Source organism: Saccostrea echinata, unplaced genomic scaffold, assembly GCF_033153115.1.
Source record: "Saccostrea echinata isolate AGI-Se365-2 ecotype Australia unplaced genomic scaffold, CSIRO_AGI_Sech_v1 ptg000056l, whole genome shotgun sequence".
NCBI lineage: Eukaryota > Metazoa > Mollusca > Bivalvia > Ostreida > Ostreidae > Saccostrea > Saccostrea echinata.
In genome coordinates this window covers 22450199-22471163 of record NW_026889805.1, presented here as the reverse complement: position 1 = coordinate 22471163, position 20965 = coordinate 22450199, and the positions used below count along the sequence as shown (strand labels likewise).

The following is a 20965-nucleotide window of genomic DNA, read 5'->3' as shown; positions in this document are numbered from 1 at the left end:
ACAGGTATTAAACGAGCACGCGACATTGACGACATTATATACCCCACTATTGTTGAACTTGAGACATGCTTATAAGAAATTTCTTTTCAATATCAATATTTGCCCTTTCATCATCATGACCTATGAAGATTATCTACAGTCCATTTATTACGATACAAAACATCCAGGGTCATTCGGGGGATTGGAAAAGCTATATCGAGCAGTGCGAAAGGAAGGCAAATTTGTACTGAGTCGTTCTAAAATTAAACACTGGTTACAGAAACAAGAAACTTATACATTACAAAGACAAGTGAATAGAAAACTAAAGCGAACCCAGGTTGTTGTACCCAAAATCGGATACCAGTGGGATGCAGATACAGCTGTCATGTCTTCCTATTTGAAATTTAACGACGGATATAGTTACTTTCTTCTGACAATTGACGTCTTTTCTAAATTTGTGTGGACCGTATCCCTAAAATCCACAAAAGGAGTTGAAATGGTACACGCTCTCGACTCTTTGTTTAGACAAACAGTTTCTCCTAAAAATCTGCGTACAGACAAAGGGTCTGAATTTCAAAACAGAGGAGTTGAGAATTTTCTGAAAAAGAAAACTGTAAACCACTTTTTTTCTCAGAATGAAATGAAAGCGAATGTGGCGGAAAGAGCAATCAAAACCATCAAATCTCGCTTAAGTCGTTACATGACAAGACATCAAACACATGGCTGGGTCGATGTGCTGTCGAAAATTACTCAGAGTTATAACTCAACTTATCATCGCACCATCAAGATGGCTCCCAATCAAGTGAAGAAGAGCAACGAAGCTGATATATGGATGAATGCATACGACCACGTATGCAATTCTCGTCGGCCCAATAAGGTCAGATCAAGCAAAACAACCATACGTTTTAAATTTAAAATTGGAGACAGTGTGCGTATTTCCCATTTACGACAATCGTTTGATAGAGAATACGACGAACGATGGACTGGCGAGCATTTTATCATCAAATCTCGCACTACTAAACAGGCTATTCCCCTGTACGAGTTACAAGACATCGATGGAGAGGATGTAAAAGGTACATTCTATGAAGGAGAATTACAGAAAGTGTTAATTTCCGATAAAACAATATATAGAATAGATAAGGTATTGCGCCACAGAGGCAAACAAGTTCTGGCGAAATTTTGGGGTTGGCCCAAAAAGTTTAACAGTTACATACCTAAATCAGATCTCAAATACTATAAGAAGAATTAACACAAAAGCAAACATAGAAAATCTCTATCATGGAACAGTCGCCTATTTATCAACATGCCGATTTCTTAAGAGAATTGGGACATGCGGGTCACCGAAACCAGCGCACACTGATAACAAGAGCTAGCAGACACCAGATGCTTGCTCTTGGCGAAGTAGTGCATCATATTCTTTACGGTTTAATACCTCTGTTAGCCAGAGATACTTCCGTTTTTCGTTACCATCGTCGTTTTCTGAGACAGCTAACAAGTCCTCGCATAGCCCTCGAAAGGAAAAAAACTGGCCTGTTATCTCATCTCTCTTTGGTACCGAGAATATTGAGAAATCGCTATCTGGCTAGCATACTGATTTATATCATCAGAGCTCGCGAGAATTAAAAATTAAACTTTGATAAGAAACACTACACAAACGTTCTAGAAATAAAAAAAAAAGAGTTTCTTTCTCTTTTTGAATAGTCAAGATTCAGTGACATTTCACTCAACCAACACGCCCGACGATTTTATCATTACTCTACCAAAACCACACACTGAAGTCTAAAATCTATTCTTTTACGTGTGTTTTGGGATTTAGAAAAAAGTTATGGGTTCCATAGAAGTTTACGATTATAAGAAAATGCAGTGGGTTCCTTATGTACCAGACTTCGAAAAGTGGAGGCGACATTTTGAAGATGTTTCAGCGGGAAGGGTGCGACCTGATTATAAAGGAAGATACATTGTAGGAAGTGGTTCTCGTCACCGAACGGAGACTTCCCCCGAGAAAAACGAACCCGTGGTCAAATTAGTGACTCCCGTGGCACAAGCAATCGAAATGGCTAGATCTGAATTGAAGCGCGAAAACGACTCTAAAAACATATCTGAATCTATAAGAAAGAGTAGAAAAAATCCTCTTCCAGGTCAACGAGCCAGTGAGATCTCTAGGAAAAATTCCAAGAAACCAAGGTTACTCACACAATTTGACGCTTAATCATGGACGAAAATCATATGGATCAACTCTCTATCTTTGAACCCCCACCCATGGACACCACCATACAGACAAGAGAGTGGGTAGAGTTCAGACCCATCAATCAAATATCTGAGTATTCCGCAGTGGAATTTAACATACCCCCGTTATCTACAGGTTACATGGATCTTAAGAATAGTCGCTTGAAAATTAAGATTAGGATATTAAACAAATCAAACTCTCCGGTTAGTGAGGAAGATCCGGTGGCACTGTCTAATTTACCCCTGCATACAATTTTCTCTCAGGTGGATACCAGTCTCCAACAGACTCCAGTCTCACAGTTGGGAACCAACTATCCATATAAAGCTTACATCGATACTTTATTGTCAACTTCCGCGGAGAACTACGATGTACGATTTTCTCAACTCTTTTTCAAAGACACTTCAGATCCAGACGATGCAGATCCAATCAAAGGAGTGAACATTGGTTTATTTCAAAGGTATCAATACACCAAGAGCGGGAAATTGGTTGACTTGGAGGGTCCGTTGCACGTAGACGTTTTCGAGCAACAACGTTTGATTTTAAATGGAGTGGCACTGTCCCTCAAGCTTTGGCCCAGTAAGGATCCGTTTAGATTAATGTGTGCATCGGGTGGAGATTACAAAATACAGATCGTGGATGTCAGCTTTAAACTCTGCATTCAAAGACATAATCCTGCTCTCATCATGGCCCACTTGAAAATGTTTGAAAAATCACCTGCAATATATCCTTACCTGTCCTCTAATTTAAAAATTGCTTCAATTACCAAAGGAGAATTCGCTTTTACCATGGACGACGTGTTTCAGGGTGAAGTCCCTTCCACGCTTGTGGTAGGGTTAGTTTCAAGCAGCGCATTCAGCGGAGATTATAAGAAATCACCCTATAACTTTCAACATTTTGACTGTAATTTCGTCGGATTTTATGTGGACGGACAATCCTTTCCCTCTAAACCCCTCCAGCCTAATTACGATACCCAAACATACCTAGAAGCTTACCAGACCCTAGTGGAAGGAAGAGAAACAATCCATGTAGAGAGAGAGGATTATATCTATGGAAATGCCTTGTATGTGTTGAATATAAATCCCTACATCGATTTCAATACCAAAAGAAAAGGTCATTGTCGCCTGGAACTAAAGTTTGCCGTTCCATTACCGGAGAGTGTAACCGTGATCTTAAATGCGAAATTTCCGCAGGTGCTTCTCATCGATCAGTCGAGAAGCATCATATTCAAATGAACAACTACGAGTTGTCGGGGTATCTAGCAAAATACGGAGTTCGGGTCGTGTGTGCAGACAAACTTCCCAGCGATTTACACCAAACCAAACAAACATTTTGGGTCGTGAATACTGACAAATGTGGAGGTAAAGGATGGCATTGGGTTGTCTTTCATTTTCCCTCCACAGGACCTATGGAGTTTTTTGATTCACTCGGGAATGACCCTGAATATTATCAAGAGAGATTTCAACATATACTGTTTTCCAATGGACCAGGCTATTTACTCAACACTAGCCAAATCCAGTCAGAAACTTCAAATGTGTGTGGACATTATTGCATTTATTTTATTTTTCAGAGACTGAGAGAAAGATCCATGAAACTTATATTATCTGATTTTAATGTATTAGATTTGCTTGCAAATGACCGATTGGTTTACGATTTTGTGAAGAATATTTCTTAAATAAAAAAAAATAAACATTGGTCTTTATTTGAGTTTCTTTTGACTTTGATATCATCACTAGGACATTTTTATAAAAAAAAATATTACTAGAAATAAAAAAAAATCACATTTAAAAAGAAATAAATCTAGTAAACACAGCGTTGATGAAAAACATCTTTATTTTTTTTTCATTTACAAACAAAATATTTATGTACACACATTAAAATTTTATCCAAGTTTTAGCTATGTCAAATCGCGATTTCTTTATCGTAGTTTCTCTCTTCTTTGGTTTTAAAATATCGATTGCAATCTTTTTCTTTTTTGGTATTAAGATATCTATATCCGATGCATCCAATTCGTCGTTATCTCCAATAGTTTTTGCGTCTTCATTCAAAGGAACTTGAGTTTCCTTGTCACTCATTTCTTTCTTTTCGGGTTCCTTCGCTTCATTTTCTGGTTGTGTGTCACCATTATCATCATTCTTCTGAAGGGATATGAGTTGCTGGTACTTTTCGTAGGGGACCAACACAGATTTCCGAATTACGTCAACCATTTCTTCAGAAATGGTTTAACTACTCGCAACAATACAGATACTGCTTTTTGATTTCTTGTTAACTTCTTTAGCTTGAGTTTTCGGGATGTATTTTTATCTCCTATTACTAGAAGAAGAGACTTGTACTTTTTTAATTTTTCCTTCTCTTCTTGATTAAGCAGTATTACACTGTGAAGAACATTAGCTGCAATTTCTCCCAATACCTTCAGTTGTTGCTTTGTCACGGAACTTAACAACAGTTTTCGTTGTTTCGGATTTGTTTGTAACAAAAGTTCCAAGAAGTGTTTTTCAGTACTGACCGTACTCATTTTATTAAACATGATAAAACGCAAGTCTTCTTATAAAGCGGTGTATATGATAGTATCCTCTTCCGGAAAGATGTTTGTTCTTAATCTGTACTGATCATCTCCTTGTGGTGACGTGTCAATCACTAGATAGCCAAAGGGATGTTTAGTTGCATCTTTGTAAGCATCTACTAGAACTCGCGCTCGGCCGGGATACAACTGTCGACCCAAGGTTGATATCTGGGAAGAGTCTCGCGCGTTTTTCATTAGTACCAAATAGTAAGTATTCAAAGCTATGGTGCGAGTTTTGGATCCTCTCGGAAAGAGATTTTGGGTAATAAACACTACACTAAGACGGCGATGATGACAGCCTTGAGTAAATGAAAGTTCCATATCCATGTCTTGTACCACTCTATGCATCAGATCGTCGAGTATGATTAGTGAGTGTTGTCGATCTGAAATAAAATCCTCAAGTATTTCTTTAGACGGGAGTCCGGGATGGAAAATTAAATTAGAAAACCCTCGTTCCATGTCATCAAACAAGGGTTGGTGAATACCGTAACAATACAACACTCTTTTCGGAGGCTCGTCAGCATACATATCATCTAGGTGGTTCAATAAACGATACACAAAACGAGTTTTCCCACTCCCTGTTTGTCCACTGATACACATGCTAGAGCACGGTTGGAAAGGAATATTCATCTTGACTACATTAGATATGCATTCTCATTGTGAATGCTTCTTATATCCTTTCTGTTTTTATAGAAGGATTGGGTAATACATAGCCAAAAGCACTACTAAGTAAAGATATCCACAGTTCAGAGGAACCATTCCTCATAGATAAGTTAACAATGGACGTGATTATGATGATGTATACAACAATCATCTGACAGAAGTACACAATTTCCGATTTCGGAATTTTACTACCTAAAATACTCCATGGCTCTGTAGAGGTATTATATATTTGACGTCTCCATACTAACACCACACGAAAATAAACATGTGTTAGTTATTCTTATAGAAATCATCCATCCAATTTTCCTTATTGTTTGTAAATAATAAATGAACACTAGTATTGATATGCACATTCAAACAATTTATTACACAATGGATATTAGAATACACTGTATCATATGTATACGAAGTTCACATAACCTTTATTGTAACGTACTTGATTATATAATACATATGATGAGTGTAATCTTATGTTCAAACAACACACTGAACCCAATGATATGTAGTTATACTGGATGATTTAAACTCAATATACACCATTTGGTTATACAAATAAGATTATAAAACGATAGAATAATGACTTGTTTGAACAAGCTAATGGTCATACAAGTAAATTGAACTGTTTTGTATTTTATCTAATAAATTTTTATCTTATTATTAGCCATCTTGTGCAAGCAGATGTATCAATTGTAAATCTAAAACGTCAATTTCTACTTCGTAATCTTTGGAGGGTTTCACAGGACACAACTCAATGTCTAATGGTTGTGTTGACACACCGTCGGACAAGACTTTACGTTTACAGTAAAAATACGTAAACCCATTTCTGATCTGACGGTATGTACACACACCATTATTTCGAACTTTGAAACCCATATTCTCTCCTGCAGACGTTCTTTGTGTTCTCAAAACATTTCTAAACGTAGTAAGAGGAGCCTTGACTCGTTTCTTTGAAATTCCTTTACAGGAAAATTTTATTTTGTTGACTACACGAGGTTTATAGCGTTGCCTACGTAAAGACCTATATTTCTTTGCGCTATTCACTAAGCGTCGTGCTACAATCAACGTGTTGGACTGTGACACTTGCTCGCGAGCTGAGACAATGTACGTCTTTGAACAGAGCCCGATAATTTCGTCTCCCTCGTATTCTATTTTAAATAAACCAGGTGTTCTGCGATCGTGTTTGGTATGTTGCACACAACAAGTGCGAGGAAACCAATGACGATCGCAGTCGGCCTCGATTTCAAGACCTGCTTCGCAGTACCCTTTCAAACTCTGATTGTAAGACGATAGCATATCTTTTTTAATCACGGACTCGAATGTGGGACCCGAAATGGCCAGAGTCGGTATCCATCTCGCAATATTCAAAATCTGCACGCTCTACAAATCTATCCATAAAATCATAATAGAATTGTAGCATATGCAGTTTCGCATATTGCAAAATGAAGTAGCTGATCTGAATTGGCAAATTCAAGTTCAACACTTTTTTTTAGATTTTTCAATTTCGTATAATTCCTCATCTTCGAAGAGAGTGGTTAGCTTTCTAAACTGGGGTTCGTTTACTTCCTTCATTGCCCGACCTTCCCCTCGAATATATCTCAAAGTCTGAAATTTTTCCTGATCCATGATTGTGGATCCAAAGGCACTGTTACCTTCTAATTTGCGAGTATCCGCCAGAATCGATTTGCTTGGGTCAGCGTCACCTTGACGTCGAGCATTGCTAACATCGCGTACAAAATTTTGAAAACATTTCTGCGGTGTGTATTCCACGGTCTGGTATATCTTGGAAATATCCAAACCGTGAGATATATACCAACGCAGAAGTGGTGTGGCAATTAACAACTGACGGGCCCGCATTCCCCCAACCAATAAACGACGAGGTTTAGTAGATAGGTTAAAGCGCTTAGCGTGAATCTGCATGTGAGAACCTATAGCGTCAAACGAAATATCGGTGGTACAAAAGAGAGGGCTCATTTCGGAGAAATATTCGTAAGGTGTCATTGAAGGATGTTGGAAATGAGATGGCCAGGATTCTGGTACGCAAATATCACATTCTACCATACCAAATAACTTTCCATTCATAACACCTGCAATGACGTCTTGCGAAGACAAACGACCTTGACTGAAACCCGATCTGCGGGATTGAACAAATTCCTTTAATCTTGTATTAAAGCGAATGTTGTTGCGAAAAGTGCATTCTCGCATCTCAAGTACCTTGAAACCTTTTAATTTTAGATATTGTGTGGTTTTACGAGTCTTCTCTTCGCGGTTTTTCATGATTTTGTCGTCTTTGACGTGACGCGTCAAATAACAACGATGACCGTGCCAGTAGCACCTGTGAAACTGGAACACAGTGTTTGTGCCCTGATCATAACCGTCTACTGGAAAACGACCTATTTTCTTTTCCTTCCCGAAATTCAATTTGTGAATGATCTTGTACTGACCACTGTGATTCAGCCACTCTAACCAATCAAAAGCAAGAGTGTATCGATCACGCTTGTGCGCTTTGAATCCATCGTCTACCTGACGACGCACGAATGAACCCACAGGCATTTCTTTCCCTATACAGTGTAGGTACAGAACATTAGCATCAAAACCAATGATCCTGCCACAAGGTTTCTTTGGATTTCCACGAATATGAGATTTCCCGACCTCGTGGTATCGCTTGAATATGATACTTGGACCCCCTATTATGTTTTGCTTGATCGTATCATGTAAATCTTTGTTGGCTTGATCGATCAAAGCAAAACTAGCCCCTTCTTTTCTACCGCTCTCAAACAACATTTGACGCGCGAGACCCGGTACAGAAATACTACATTTGAAAATGTCAATTCGACGCTCAAAGTAATATTTCTGTAAATTTTGTACAGCTTGTACAAAAGGCTGGACGTCAAGATTATTATACCAGACCAGAAAATCACGAAGAATCTCCATGTTCTTCTCTTGCCACACGCTCTGACAAAAGGCATATTCCTCGTTTGTAATATTTGAATTTTTAACGTCGAATGAAATGCTTCGTGTGGAGGAAGACACGGATAATTCAACTTTTCCACGGAGTCCAAAAACTGATAAGGAAAATATCCTTTTGATTCTTGAACGTCAAAAGCTCGCAAGAAACCAGAATAATTGATTCCCGGGCTAAGATACTGAGTTATATCTAAAAACTTGAATTTATCGGTGCTTATGCAGGTATAAGCATTGTTTCGTTTCACTGCAAATACGTTTCTTGACACATCTTACTCGAGGTGTTTAATGAGGTGACTTTTGATTAAATTGATATCGTATTTGGCCGAATTAAAACCAATGCAAATCATTTGTTCGCAATATTTCTCAAATTCAAGTTTTAGTTTTGCTTTCTGGTGTGTCTCTCCTCTATAAATTTTTGAATGTCTTCGTCTTCGATGGACATTTCCTCGTGGATTCCATTGCAAACAATAGATTCCTCAAGGGTCTCGAAGACGTCGGCAAATTTTTCTTTTGCTAATTCAGCAGCTTTATTGGCTATTGTTAACATACACTCAAGCATTTTCTTAACGAGACTGTCGACATTCGGATCAACGATACAGAGTGGCTCAGTGTGCCCAGACACGTTAAAACAAATACTAACGGAAATGGGCACATGCTTCTCGGTGTACTGTAAATTACTTGTGTCTTGAGTGTTTAAAGGAACGAGCATAGACTCCAAGTCGTAAACCAAGAACCACTCGTAAAAGCGATCGCTTTCGGGGACAACGATGTCGTATTGTTCAAGTTGGTCAAATATTGTTCGAGGAGAGGTATAAAAACCACCCGAAAATTGACGATTTGTCTTGCCCTTGCACACACGCTGATGGCGTGTCATGTTTCCTATATTGTTAAAATGACGGTGACATGTCTTACACAAAAACTTTTTAGCGTAAGAATTGAAATCGGAAATATATGATAAATGGTGATGAAATAAATTCAAATACATGGTAGCTGGAAATTTGCATTTTGACTTATAGATAGGACTAACTGATTCATCTTCGTTTAGCTCAAATATTTCAACATTGATCTCAAAACATCTTTCAAAATAAACCATTTCATCTAAAGTAACACCTAGGAAAGTAACAGGATCTGATTTGACAGTATTTCCGCGAGATTCGTTATAAGAGACCCATTTTTGGAATACAATTTTGGTCTGACTTTCTAATCGAGATTGATAGTAACCCTGATGCACTGCTAAGCAGCGGAAAGCACAGAGATTATCTCGATATACTTGTCCTTTTTTGTCTTTTGTTAAAGTAATCAAAGATTTTGAATTGTAGAGATATTTTGGAAGCGTCAGTTCAACCTTTCCTAAAACGAAATTCAAATGATATATAACAATTCTTACATTTGTTATCAGATATGGTTTCCATTTCGTATCAGATCTTTGTCGCAAGATGTATTCTGTAATATTCATTCTACGCATGCGTAGATACAAACGATTTAAATGTTCTCTGCGGGAAATATAAATAGGTCTCGTGAAAACTTCTTGTTTGTGGTGGGGTTTAAAATATATGTACTCCCCTGTTTCGGTATTTACTAATATAAACCCAAATTCTAAATTTAAACGAAATGCTCTACTTTGTCTATCGTAAATTTCATTGGCAGCTTGCATTATTTCCGAAACAGAGAAATTGTTGTTGATTGGAAAATTGTATATACTGCATACATTTCCCTCTTGATGTCTTCGCAATATGAGAGAAGAATTGGCCTCATACACTGATTTTAAATTGTTATTTGTTTTTCCATCTTCCTCCCACGGAGCAGAACCATTACTCCACGGTCTCGGTTGTAGATTACCTCCACCCACTTGAACATGTTCGTTCATTTGGTGTAAATACAGAGTCCGTCTGCATTCGAACTTTTCCTTGCACGTACGACAGCTATACTCAGTCGTCTAAAAAATATGTTTGCATTTCATAAAAAAATTAATGAGGTTGATAAAAAATAATTATTTTGTAAAGGGGAAACATCAACTTTGTTTCTACATTATTAAATATTATAGTAATTATTCACATGATATCCTATATAATTGTACATGTATTTTCTATGCTTCTGCTGTCATGATTAAGCAGATAAAGTTTTTTTTTACTGATTTGAAGGCTGTTATGAAGTGGGATGCTTTATAGAACAATGAAGAATTTTTTTTAACCTTATTTCCATTTCTGTTTGTTTGGGTTGAAGAACTCGAACTGGGTTCGTCTGAATTTTCCTGAAAATATACAGTATAAACTTTTATATAAATTTTTTTTAAAAAATATATAATTGCTTTCTTCGATTTGGTTCTGTTGCGCAAATATTAATCGTATTATTACTTTTTTCCTGAAAATATACAGTATAAACTTTTATATAAAATTTAAAAAAAAAATATAATTACTTTCTTTGATTTGGTTCTGTTGCGCAAATATTAATCGTATTATTACTTCTTTTCACTTATTTGAACATCGCTATTGGGTGTAATGTTTTGTAAGAGAATGAAGGACTTTACCTGGTTGATATTTGTACTTGTTTGTGTTGAAGAACTCGTGCTTGGTTTGTCTATATTTTCCTGAAAATTACAATATAGCCTTCTCTTTAATTGAATAGCGTATTGATTACCTTCTTGGGATTGTTTTTATAGTGAATTTTAGCGATGAATATTAATCTTAAAGTTGATAAATAATCGCACAGGTAATAAAATGCTTGGTAGATTGAAAAAAAAAGAATATATTAAGACATGACATTTCGCTGTTTCCAATGAAATTATATAACCTTTTAGCCTTTATTTGAGTCTAAAATAATCAAAACAATATCTCAAATGATTTTTATTGATATATTAAAATCACCTGGAAAGGATATGATTCATTATTTCCAAATACAAGTATATAAAACATAGTCAATAATTAAGATAACCATCATCTAATCCTAGATACTCGATTTTCATCGATGGTAAATATAATCAACGTGTTTGGACGAATTATTCACTTGCTTTCTCGGAATAAGTATACAAACATGATGCAATATATGATACAGTTGATACTATGGTATATAAAATATTTAGATTGTGAAGATACTCCTGAAATAATTACGAAATAGCCGAACTTACATTTATAAAATATATTTTTATAAAGATTGCGCTGAATTTAGAGCAAGACATGTCAGAGAATCCAGATAAGGTAAGTATATAAAATTATACTGTACATTATTCCTTACCTTACACTTGTGTCGATGACGACACCTTGAAGAAATAAATTCCGCTTTGCAGTTTTCACATCGGAATAATTTGTCTCTGTGATTTTTATAAATATGAAGTCGTCGCTCCGTCGAAGTTTTGAACTTTTTTTCATCCGAATATGGACACGTCAGTGATTTTTGACATGATCTAATATGACGTTCATAATTATCTTTTCTATTCAACACTTTCCCGCATTGATCACACTCGTGATGATTGTTAGAATGTTTTGATTGTTTGTGACGAGTTAAATTCCATTCACAACTGTACGATTCTCCGCAAAACTAACATGTGTACACCATGATTTCAAATAACCAAGTGGTGTGCTTGAATGTACATTTCATATAGATATTCATCCTAACGTTTCCTGCTTAAATAGTCATGTGTATACAATTCGCATTTGATTATTCAATAATATATAACAAACGGATATCTTAAACTTGTCTCTAAATGTATCTACAAGGATCTCAATTTAAATTATTCAATAATATGTAAAAAAGGATATTATTTCATGTCTGTCTTTGTAATTTCATTACCCAGTATTTACAAGTGTAAATCTCAATTCATATGATAAATGTTTCTATACCAATTCAGATTGAATTTTATTCAAATTATTCATTGTTGAGAAAAGTGATTTTATTATTTGATTTAGCAAATAAGAAATAAATTTTCAAAATCCTTCAGATATGAATAAAATTTAAAAAAAAAAAACACTGTACAGTTCAAACCTTCATAAACTTTCTCTCGATTTTTTCTTCTTTTTTTATGTTTTATTTAATTTTTTTTTTTTTTTTTTTTTTGATTTTTTTTATCAGACCATATCCTTTGAATTTGAAAATAGACTTGAAAGTGGAATCCCTCCATGACTGAGAACTGCATGAAGAAGATTCGTAGGATTCTGGGCAAAACAAAAATGTTTTTTTTTTAACATAATTTCTATCATACTTTAAAACTTATTTTTAAAAATTCTCTTATACTTAATATTATAACTTGTCTTTTCATTGTTTACAAATTATGAGCAATGAGAGACAATTCAAAAATATATACATGTACATGTGTAATCTCTGTCTACATGTACTTTTATTGGATTGTAATTCAAAAGACTCAGCGTAAGTAATGACAAAACTCATATCACTCATTTGTTTCATTAGATATATATTTTTTCATCCAAACCATTGGCGTTAATTAGCCAGTAAACAACACTAAGCATATCACCTGTACAGATTTCCTGGACAGTGGTTCTTCCATCAATTAATCGTACAATGACGGACATATCAATAATACAATGTTTAATCTGTTGCATCCTTCTTTTGATGGTTATTTGTACAGATATAAATATAAACAATGTAATGTTGAGCTCAAGATACAAATGAAAATAAATGTATCACCACTCGTGTAGTCGGAAACGTAGATTCCGATCTTATTAGTTTTGTGTTTTCATTGATTAATCATGACTGTAAATAATACAAATCGGAAGTATGGCTTTCGATCTTATGATTGTATGTTGTCATTGAACTAACACGAATACAACTAACAAATTCAAGAGATATTTTCTGAAGTTGTTTTATCAAAACCGATTCAAAAATATTTGATCCATATTCAATTCGTCAATTGAAGCGACATCTATCCATCTACTTCATTCTGCATTTCTCCCCCTTCGAACTTCATAAGGAACATTTATAATAGAAATTTGTTTGCTAAAATTAACTCGTTTCTTCATTTTCACTCTTTTAAATCAAATATACTCTTATAATACAGATAATATAATTATGTTTTCTAATTATAATCTCTCATTCAAGAAGCTTGATCAATACATGATCGAGTTGTTTCCCGGATTACGTTTATACTTCCGGGTTCACATCGGGTTCACCGCCTCACGCCTCAAAGTTGCTTATTTTGCATCACTTTATACTACTACTACCTGACAAACTTTGAATTTCGAGAGAGCCAATTCTATGGTTTACCTAAAGTTCACAAGTCTAAAATTATTAAGGACGCCATAGCAAATCAAAATAGTGTATGTTTTACATGTCTTGATCCAGGTGATTTATGCTTCAGACCCATTGTAGGAGGACCAAACTCATCAACACAAAGACTGAGTCACTTATTGGATATACTTTCAAAACCATATTGTCAAAAAGTACCCAGCTTTGTAAGAGACGATCTGGATTTCATAAATCATTTACCTACTCAGATCACCTGTAACACAAAACTTGTCACTTTTGATGTCGTTAGTTTATATACTAATATTCCTACAGAATTAGGATTGGAAGCTGTAAAATTTTGGATGGAAAATTATCCCGATGTACTAAATGACAGATTCCAACAGAATTTTATTTTAGAAGCACTTAAGGTAAAGATCCATACCATGCTATGAAAATAACGAAGCTACAGATTTCTGTGAAACTTCTCAGAATTTTAACTAAGTATGTGTCCTTTCCAGATCTGCGTAAATTTTGAGGTCAACCGGACCTCCTTTTGGAACGACTGTTACTAAAAATAGACATTGCCTCGTGAAATTACAGAAATGCAGTAATTAAGATATTTATGCTAGCTTTTTAAAATAAAATGTAAATGAAAAACTTAAACATATGAATTAGAGAGAAGATACGCTTGTTTAACGGTTTTATTAATTTTTTAATCTGCTTATCCACTTTTTTGTACTTTTTATGGCGAATTAAACATATTTGGCTCAAAATTATGAACTTCATTACTGGTTAAAAAAATTTGCTGTTTGATATTCTGAGGACAGATTTCTTTAAAAAATTAGCATGTTATTTTCCAATGATCTTTCCGTTATGTGGCATAAAAATTAAGTGGGGAAGCGGACATCTAACAAGAAAATTTTACATTTTTAAACCGAATTCCCTGAAAAGTGATTATTTGAAAAATCTTTCTAATATCCATACTTTTAGGATTTTGTTGTAAAAATCGTTTTGAATATTAAAATTATCATTAATAAAACAGTAATAAGTATGGTGTAAATTAAAAGATTTCTGTTTAATGCACAGACGGCCAATATTAGTTTTCAAGGGTCACAAGCATAATAGTCATCGGGTTCAATGTTCGGAATATTCTTTAAACCGTTATTGCGCATGCGTGAACTTATGTTTCGTGTGGGATCACCAAGTTTTACGATTAATTGATTAAAAAATGGAGAAGTGGCACGTTTTACTACTTCTTGTTTCTATGTAATACTTTTTTCGATATTCATATATCGTTTATCATGTTTTTATCCATACAAATCATGCAAATAGATACATGTAAAGTCAATGTATGTCCAGTGTTTCCACTTTGCATTGTATGTTTGTTTAAAACACCGTGTTTATAGGCGATCGCGAGCTTTGAAGGCTGAAATCCTACTTTTAAGCTAGGGACACAGTCACACTGAATGATCGAGATTTTCCTTACATAACTCAATCTACTTGATACAATCTTAACACCAAGCTCCATTGTTGGTGACTAGAATGGCATTGTGAGCATAATTACTAAAACTATGTCATTTAATAAAATATGAACACATTCTAGGATGACATGTTTGATTAATCTGATATATTCATTTAAAACTCTCTCAACATGCTCAAACCCTTAGTTTCATATTGTGACAAATTGTGAGATGTGAGACATCAGCTAGTTTATATGAATAGTATGGTGCTTTTATTGAAAATAGGAATCAAGAATAGAAAATCATTGAAAAAGAGAAAGAAAAGTAACATTTATCCTAAGATGATCTTTAAAATTCAGTTTTATATGTTTACAATGATGAATCATAATTACTAGCTCTATAGATAAGTATGTGTTTACCGTTTCTGTATCTTTCAAATCAATAAGGTTAAATAAATTAATAATATATGAAGGAGTTCATTATTATAAGAGATGCACAAAAACTCTAGACAACGTTAAGTCATGTAAAAGTGCCCTTCTCTTGCACACCTCCATTTTCAGATCCTAGCCAGAACATGTCGATGTTGATTGTGTTGATAATGTATATAATGAAAAAGTGGGGATTTTGTTTTTAATCCAGAAGATTCTTGGATTAAGATCTGAGTAGACAGAATGTTCTCAGTTAAAATGATAATTTGCTATGGACCCAGTGAGGGTTTGTTATATGACACAGATTATTGTACATGTAACTGGTCTGAGCTGATGAACATCATTATAAATACTAGGGATGTCAAATCGGTCAATTTTTGATAATCGGTTACTCGGACGTTTTTCGGATCGGGTACTCGGTAAAAAAGTGTGTTAATTTTCTTGAGCCCGGTTAAGCTCTGTTAAACCCCAAAGCTGTTTTTTTTTCACGTTTATAAATGTATATAAACAGTTGAGTCAAAGGGAAATGATTTTTTGGTACTAAATTTACTTACCAAATAAACACAAACGACAGAATTAATACATCAAAAATTACAAATGGTTTACAGTTTTTGTTTAGGATCTATTTCATCAACACAAAAGGAAGACAATCTGTTATGCAGGTTTGTGGTGACTAGACTAGCGAAAGGGAAGGAACGGACGTTGTTGGGATCGCTAGTCTAATATCATTTCATATGTTGGTTGTTTCCCCCATATACACTAAACTTACGACGCAAACTGACTTTCAACATTTTTTTAAACTTTAGTTGTTTCTAAATATTTCTTCTTTTTTTGAAGTGGGTAGCGGCATTTCTAATGCATGTCCGATTTCGCTACCGTATATCAATTAAATAATTTAAAAAACGAGTTAAGATTATACACCATACTTAAACTATGTTCACTGAAAACAATCCTTGAAGCCATCCAAAAATTAAGGACCACAATAGGTGAGAACAGCTGTGTACCAGGTGATTGGTCACTAATTACTGTATATACACAGCCACAGGCGATAACGGGTGTTTTACAGGTGTAGATGACGACACGTCAATTACCGTATGCATATTTAAGTTATTGATAAGTTTTTGATAAAAATATGTACTTTGAAATAAGAAAAAATACACTTCCGAGTAACCGAGTTCGATTTTTAGTATTCGATACTCGGACGTTCGATCGAGTACCCGGTTAACCGGGTACTCGTTGACATCCCTAATAAATACCCATATATTTAATTTGCATATATAAAGCAGCTGAGAAATGGTACATGCATTATGAACATAGTCTAGATAAAAAACAATTAAACTCTCTTTTGCTCAGTGCCTAAAATTAAAACATTTAATCAAGACATCCAAGACGGTTCGATCGACTGTTCTGGAGTTTTATGCAGTTCAATAATACTTCTTCCAAAATGATATCCTAATCAAATAAAAAAAATTTCTTCAGCTTGTCATCATGCTACATAACACATCATGAAGTCCTGACTTATGATTTTTTAAATGATATAAATATAATACACAGGGACAATTTTATATTTAGTCAAGTTATGTGTTTTTCCTAACTATAATAACTCTTTTATAAGTTTGTTCCTGATATTAGTCAAAGCAACCCGAACATTAATGACTTATGGCTATGGCTTATTTGCTGTTTTCTCACATTTTCTATTGAATTCTATCACAAAGTTGTAATGAAATAAAAACACAAAATCTTAGCATGTTTGGGGTATAATTTCTCATGTGAAACATGTACTTCATATGTTGTTCTCTTGTTTCCCTCAGCATCAAATCTCATAATTGTTCTCAGAAAAAGTTAAGCTGACCAACAAAAACTATGTACTAAAACCTATCAATTAAAAAATCTTTTAAACTTTATACATATCTACATGCATTCTCAAGAAAGAGAAATGGAGAAATATCAAAGTATTTTTTATTTGGTCCAATTATGTACATGTATCTCATTGCAGTGATGATCATTAAATCAAGTTTATTAACTTTTAAACTTTATCTTATAGAGTAATTTTTAGAATAAAAATTAAAGTAGTTTAGAATTCAGCTTGTTTGTGCAAGTCTTCATGAGTATCCATTTCCTGCATAATATTGTTTTCTTAGACCCTATTGAACAATTACACCAACAAGAGGCCTCTGGGCCTTGACAGTCACCTGAGTGTCATGAATTTTGCAGGACATGGCCACTTTAATCACACATGGCACAAAAGAATCTACCTTCACATGACAAAAATTTACAAGTTTGGAAAGGACTCTTTATACATTTGGGGAAAAAAGATTGGTTTGATACGAATTATGCATGCTGGTCTAATACATTATCTGGCTTTTTGGAACTGTGTTGCACAGTGCAGAATAAGTGTATATAATATTTAGCTTAATATGATATCAAAAAAATATTTGTATAGGAAAAGACAGATCTGAGTAATGATCAGTAATCACTGGGTAGTTTATGTTAAAGATCTGAGTAATCACTGGGTAGGTTATGTTAAAGATCTGAGTAATCACTGGGTACTGGATAGGTTATGTTATTTTTCTACAAGTATCTAAAACCAAGTTTAACATGCACAAAATAAACCTGTTATAATTGTCCCCTGCTTTCCCTGAAAGTGGGGATATTAATTTGGGTCTGTGCATCTGTCTGTCTGTCTTTCTGTCTGTCTGTAACACTTTTGAGAAGCCTTTGAGCTTTTGCAATGAAATTTTACTTAATAACTCTCTGTGGCCCAAGGAAGACCCTTATTGATTTTGAGGTCAAAAGGTCAAGGTATTTTGTTTCTTCACAATATCTCAAGAAGCCTTTGAGATTTTGCATTGAAATTTTATCCCACAACTCCCTATGGCCTAAGGAAGAACTCTATTGATTTTGAGGTTCAAAGGTCAAGGTCATACATTCTGATTGTGTGTAAAAAAATCATTTCTGAGCAATACTCCAAGAAGCTTTTGGGCCTTTGCAATGAAATTTTATACCGTAACTCCCTATGCTCTGCCCATCCCTGTTAAGGTGTCCTGTTTATATTTTTTTGCAAAAGGGGGTCAAACTCTAAGGACAAGGTCAAGATGTCAAATATATTTATACCAAAAGAAAAGTTTTGTTACAAGGAATACATGTGAAATATTACAGCCATTATGGCTCCAACCAATCAAAAGTTAAAGGCAAGGTTAAAGTTTTTGTGGACAAACAAATTAACAGACAGACAGACAGGGCAAAAACTATATACCCCCGAATCTTACAGGTCAATATGTGGGCATAAAAAAATCAAAGATAGTGCAGTATTAATGAACACAAATCACCGTTGCCTATTTAAACGATGGAAAATACATGCAAATAATTATTCTTCGCTTAATAAATTGTTAAAAATGCTTGAGCTCATATAGAGTAATATGATGTAGATTTTTATTTTAAGTTTGATCTGACGGCAGATCACTCTTCCTGTATGATGGTACCATGGAATATGAACTCTTTAGTGTGAAGTATATAGGGGTCATTAAAAACAAATGCACTTATAGTGATTTTTAATTTTTGTATTTTAATTTGTATGCTGAATGATATCTTAATATAATAATAATAATAAGTGCAGATAAATACCTGTATATTCAAAAATAATTTTTAAAAAAATCATCAAACTAAATGGTTTTTACTTAATAAAATGAAAATTGATGAAAGCTGCTTCCGAGAAACAAAACACTGTCATAAATACTGCCTTAAATAAAGCATTTTTATTCTTTTGAAATAACTTTTATGAGATATTATTAATAATTTTTCATTCAAATAAAAAATCACACTCTTGACATAAATCCATGAAATCTAAATCAAAATGAAGTAATATTTTTTTGTTTTTTTTAATGATTAAGAACCATGCATGAACAACCTAATTATAACATTATAAGCCCTCAGAATGTCAAAGAGAATTGAATTTATCCGATTGAAATTTTATCCCTTCATCGCACTTTTTACTTACTCTTTTTTAAATTACCCACTATGATCTCATAGGCATTCCTATTTATTATCTAATCTCTTCTTTGTTACTGTCATATATTGAGATTTGTGGGTTCAAGTCCGACCACACTTATAATTATACATAAAATTATGATCTAGAATAGTACACTGGGGATCCCCATTGTCTTATTAGCTACTAGTATCTACTGTAATATATTATACCATTCACAGGTGCTTGAGGACAAGACCCCCCCCCCCCCTCTTTCCGATATAGACCCCTGGGTCTGTTCTGACTTTTTTTCTCATTAATTATATATAGATGACACATTTGTAATTTATCTAGATCATCAATTCAGAAACAATTTGGAAACTTTTTTAAAATTTGCTTAGATATACCTAGTGGAGAAAGAGATGAATTTATAAGGAAACGTATACAATTCATGAAATACACATGTATTTAAGACACTCAGACAGGTTTGGCAAGTCAGTTAATATCACTTACCATATTTATATTGGATTCCGAAACTTCATAAAAATCCTTACAAACAAAGATACATAGCGGGTTCCAGTAAATGTTCAACCAAGCCTCTATCTTTACTCCTCACTAAGATATTAACAGTGGTGAAGGAGAAACTTCAAGAGTACTGTGCAACAATATATTCGAGAAGTGGTGTAAATTAGATGTGGATACTTAAAAATTCCAAGGAACTTTTAGAAAATTTGAAATCACAAGATTTTACCAAAATCAACAGCTTAAAAACTTACGACTTTTCAACTTTGTACACAACCATTCCCCACGATAAATTAAAGTCCAGGCTTTTTGATATCATTGACAGCTGCTTTTTCAATAAAAATGGAACTCGTAAATATACTTACCTTGTCATTGGTCATTTGCAAAATAATTTTGTTAAAAAACATTCTGATTGTTCACACAAGTACTCTGAAGTTGACATTAAAAAGATGCTTGAGTTTCTGATTGACAATATCTATGTGGTTTTTGGAGACCAGGTCTTCCAACAATCTATTGGAATTCCCATGGGTACCAATTGCACCCCGTTATTAGCAGACCTTTTTTTGTATTCATATGAAGCAGAATTTGTCCAAAATCTTGTACGTGAAAAGAAGAAAACACTTGCTGTGGCCTTCAACTCAACATTTAGATATATCGACGACGTATTGTCAATTTACAATGGCTATTTCCATTCTTATGTCGATACGATATATACTTGTGAACTTGAGATAAAAGATACCACAGAGTCTGACACATCTGTTTCATATTTGGATATTTTACTTGAAAAAGATGTTAATGGTAATCTAACAACCAAGCTTTATGATAAACATGATGACTTTAACTTTTCAATCGTCAACTTCCCTTACTTATGCAGCAATATACCTTCATCACCTGCATACGGGGTATATATCTCTCAGTTGATTCGATACGCAAGAGCATACTCTACGTATGTACAATTTCTAAAACGAGGTAAATTATTGACAAATAAGTTGATGAAACAAGAATATCAGCTGTCTCGTTTAA

General features: G+C 34.3%; 1 protein-coding gene across 1 annotated transcript; it reads left to right on the top strand.

Annotated features, from left to right (window-relative positions):
* The first annotated feature begins 2190 nt into the window (after nt 1–2190).
* On the top strand, nt 2191–3438 carry LOC133173963 (uncharacterized protein F54H12.2-like). The gene has a single exon (XM_061309023.1). It carries the CDS (start codon nt 2191–2193, stop codon nt 3436–3438), a length of 1248 nt encoding a protein of 415 aa, XP_061165007.1.
* Nucleotides 3439–20965: the final 17527 nt, after the last annotated feature.

What these genes read in the sequence shown, in the direction of transcription:
- LOC133173963 (XM_061309023.1), top strand. Translation starts at nt 2,191, where the DNA reads ATGGACGAAAATCATATGGATCAACTCTCTATCTTTGAACCCCCACCC.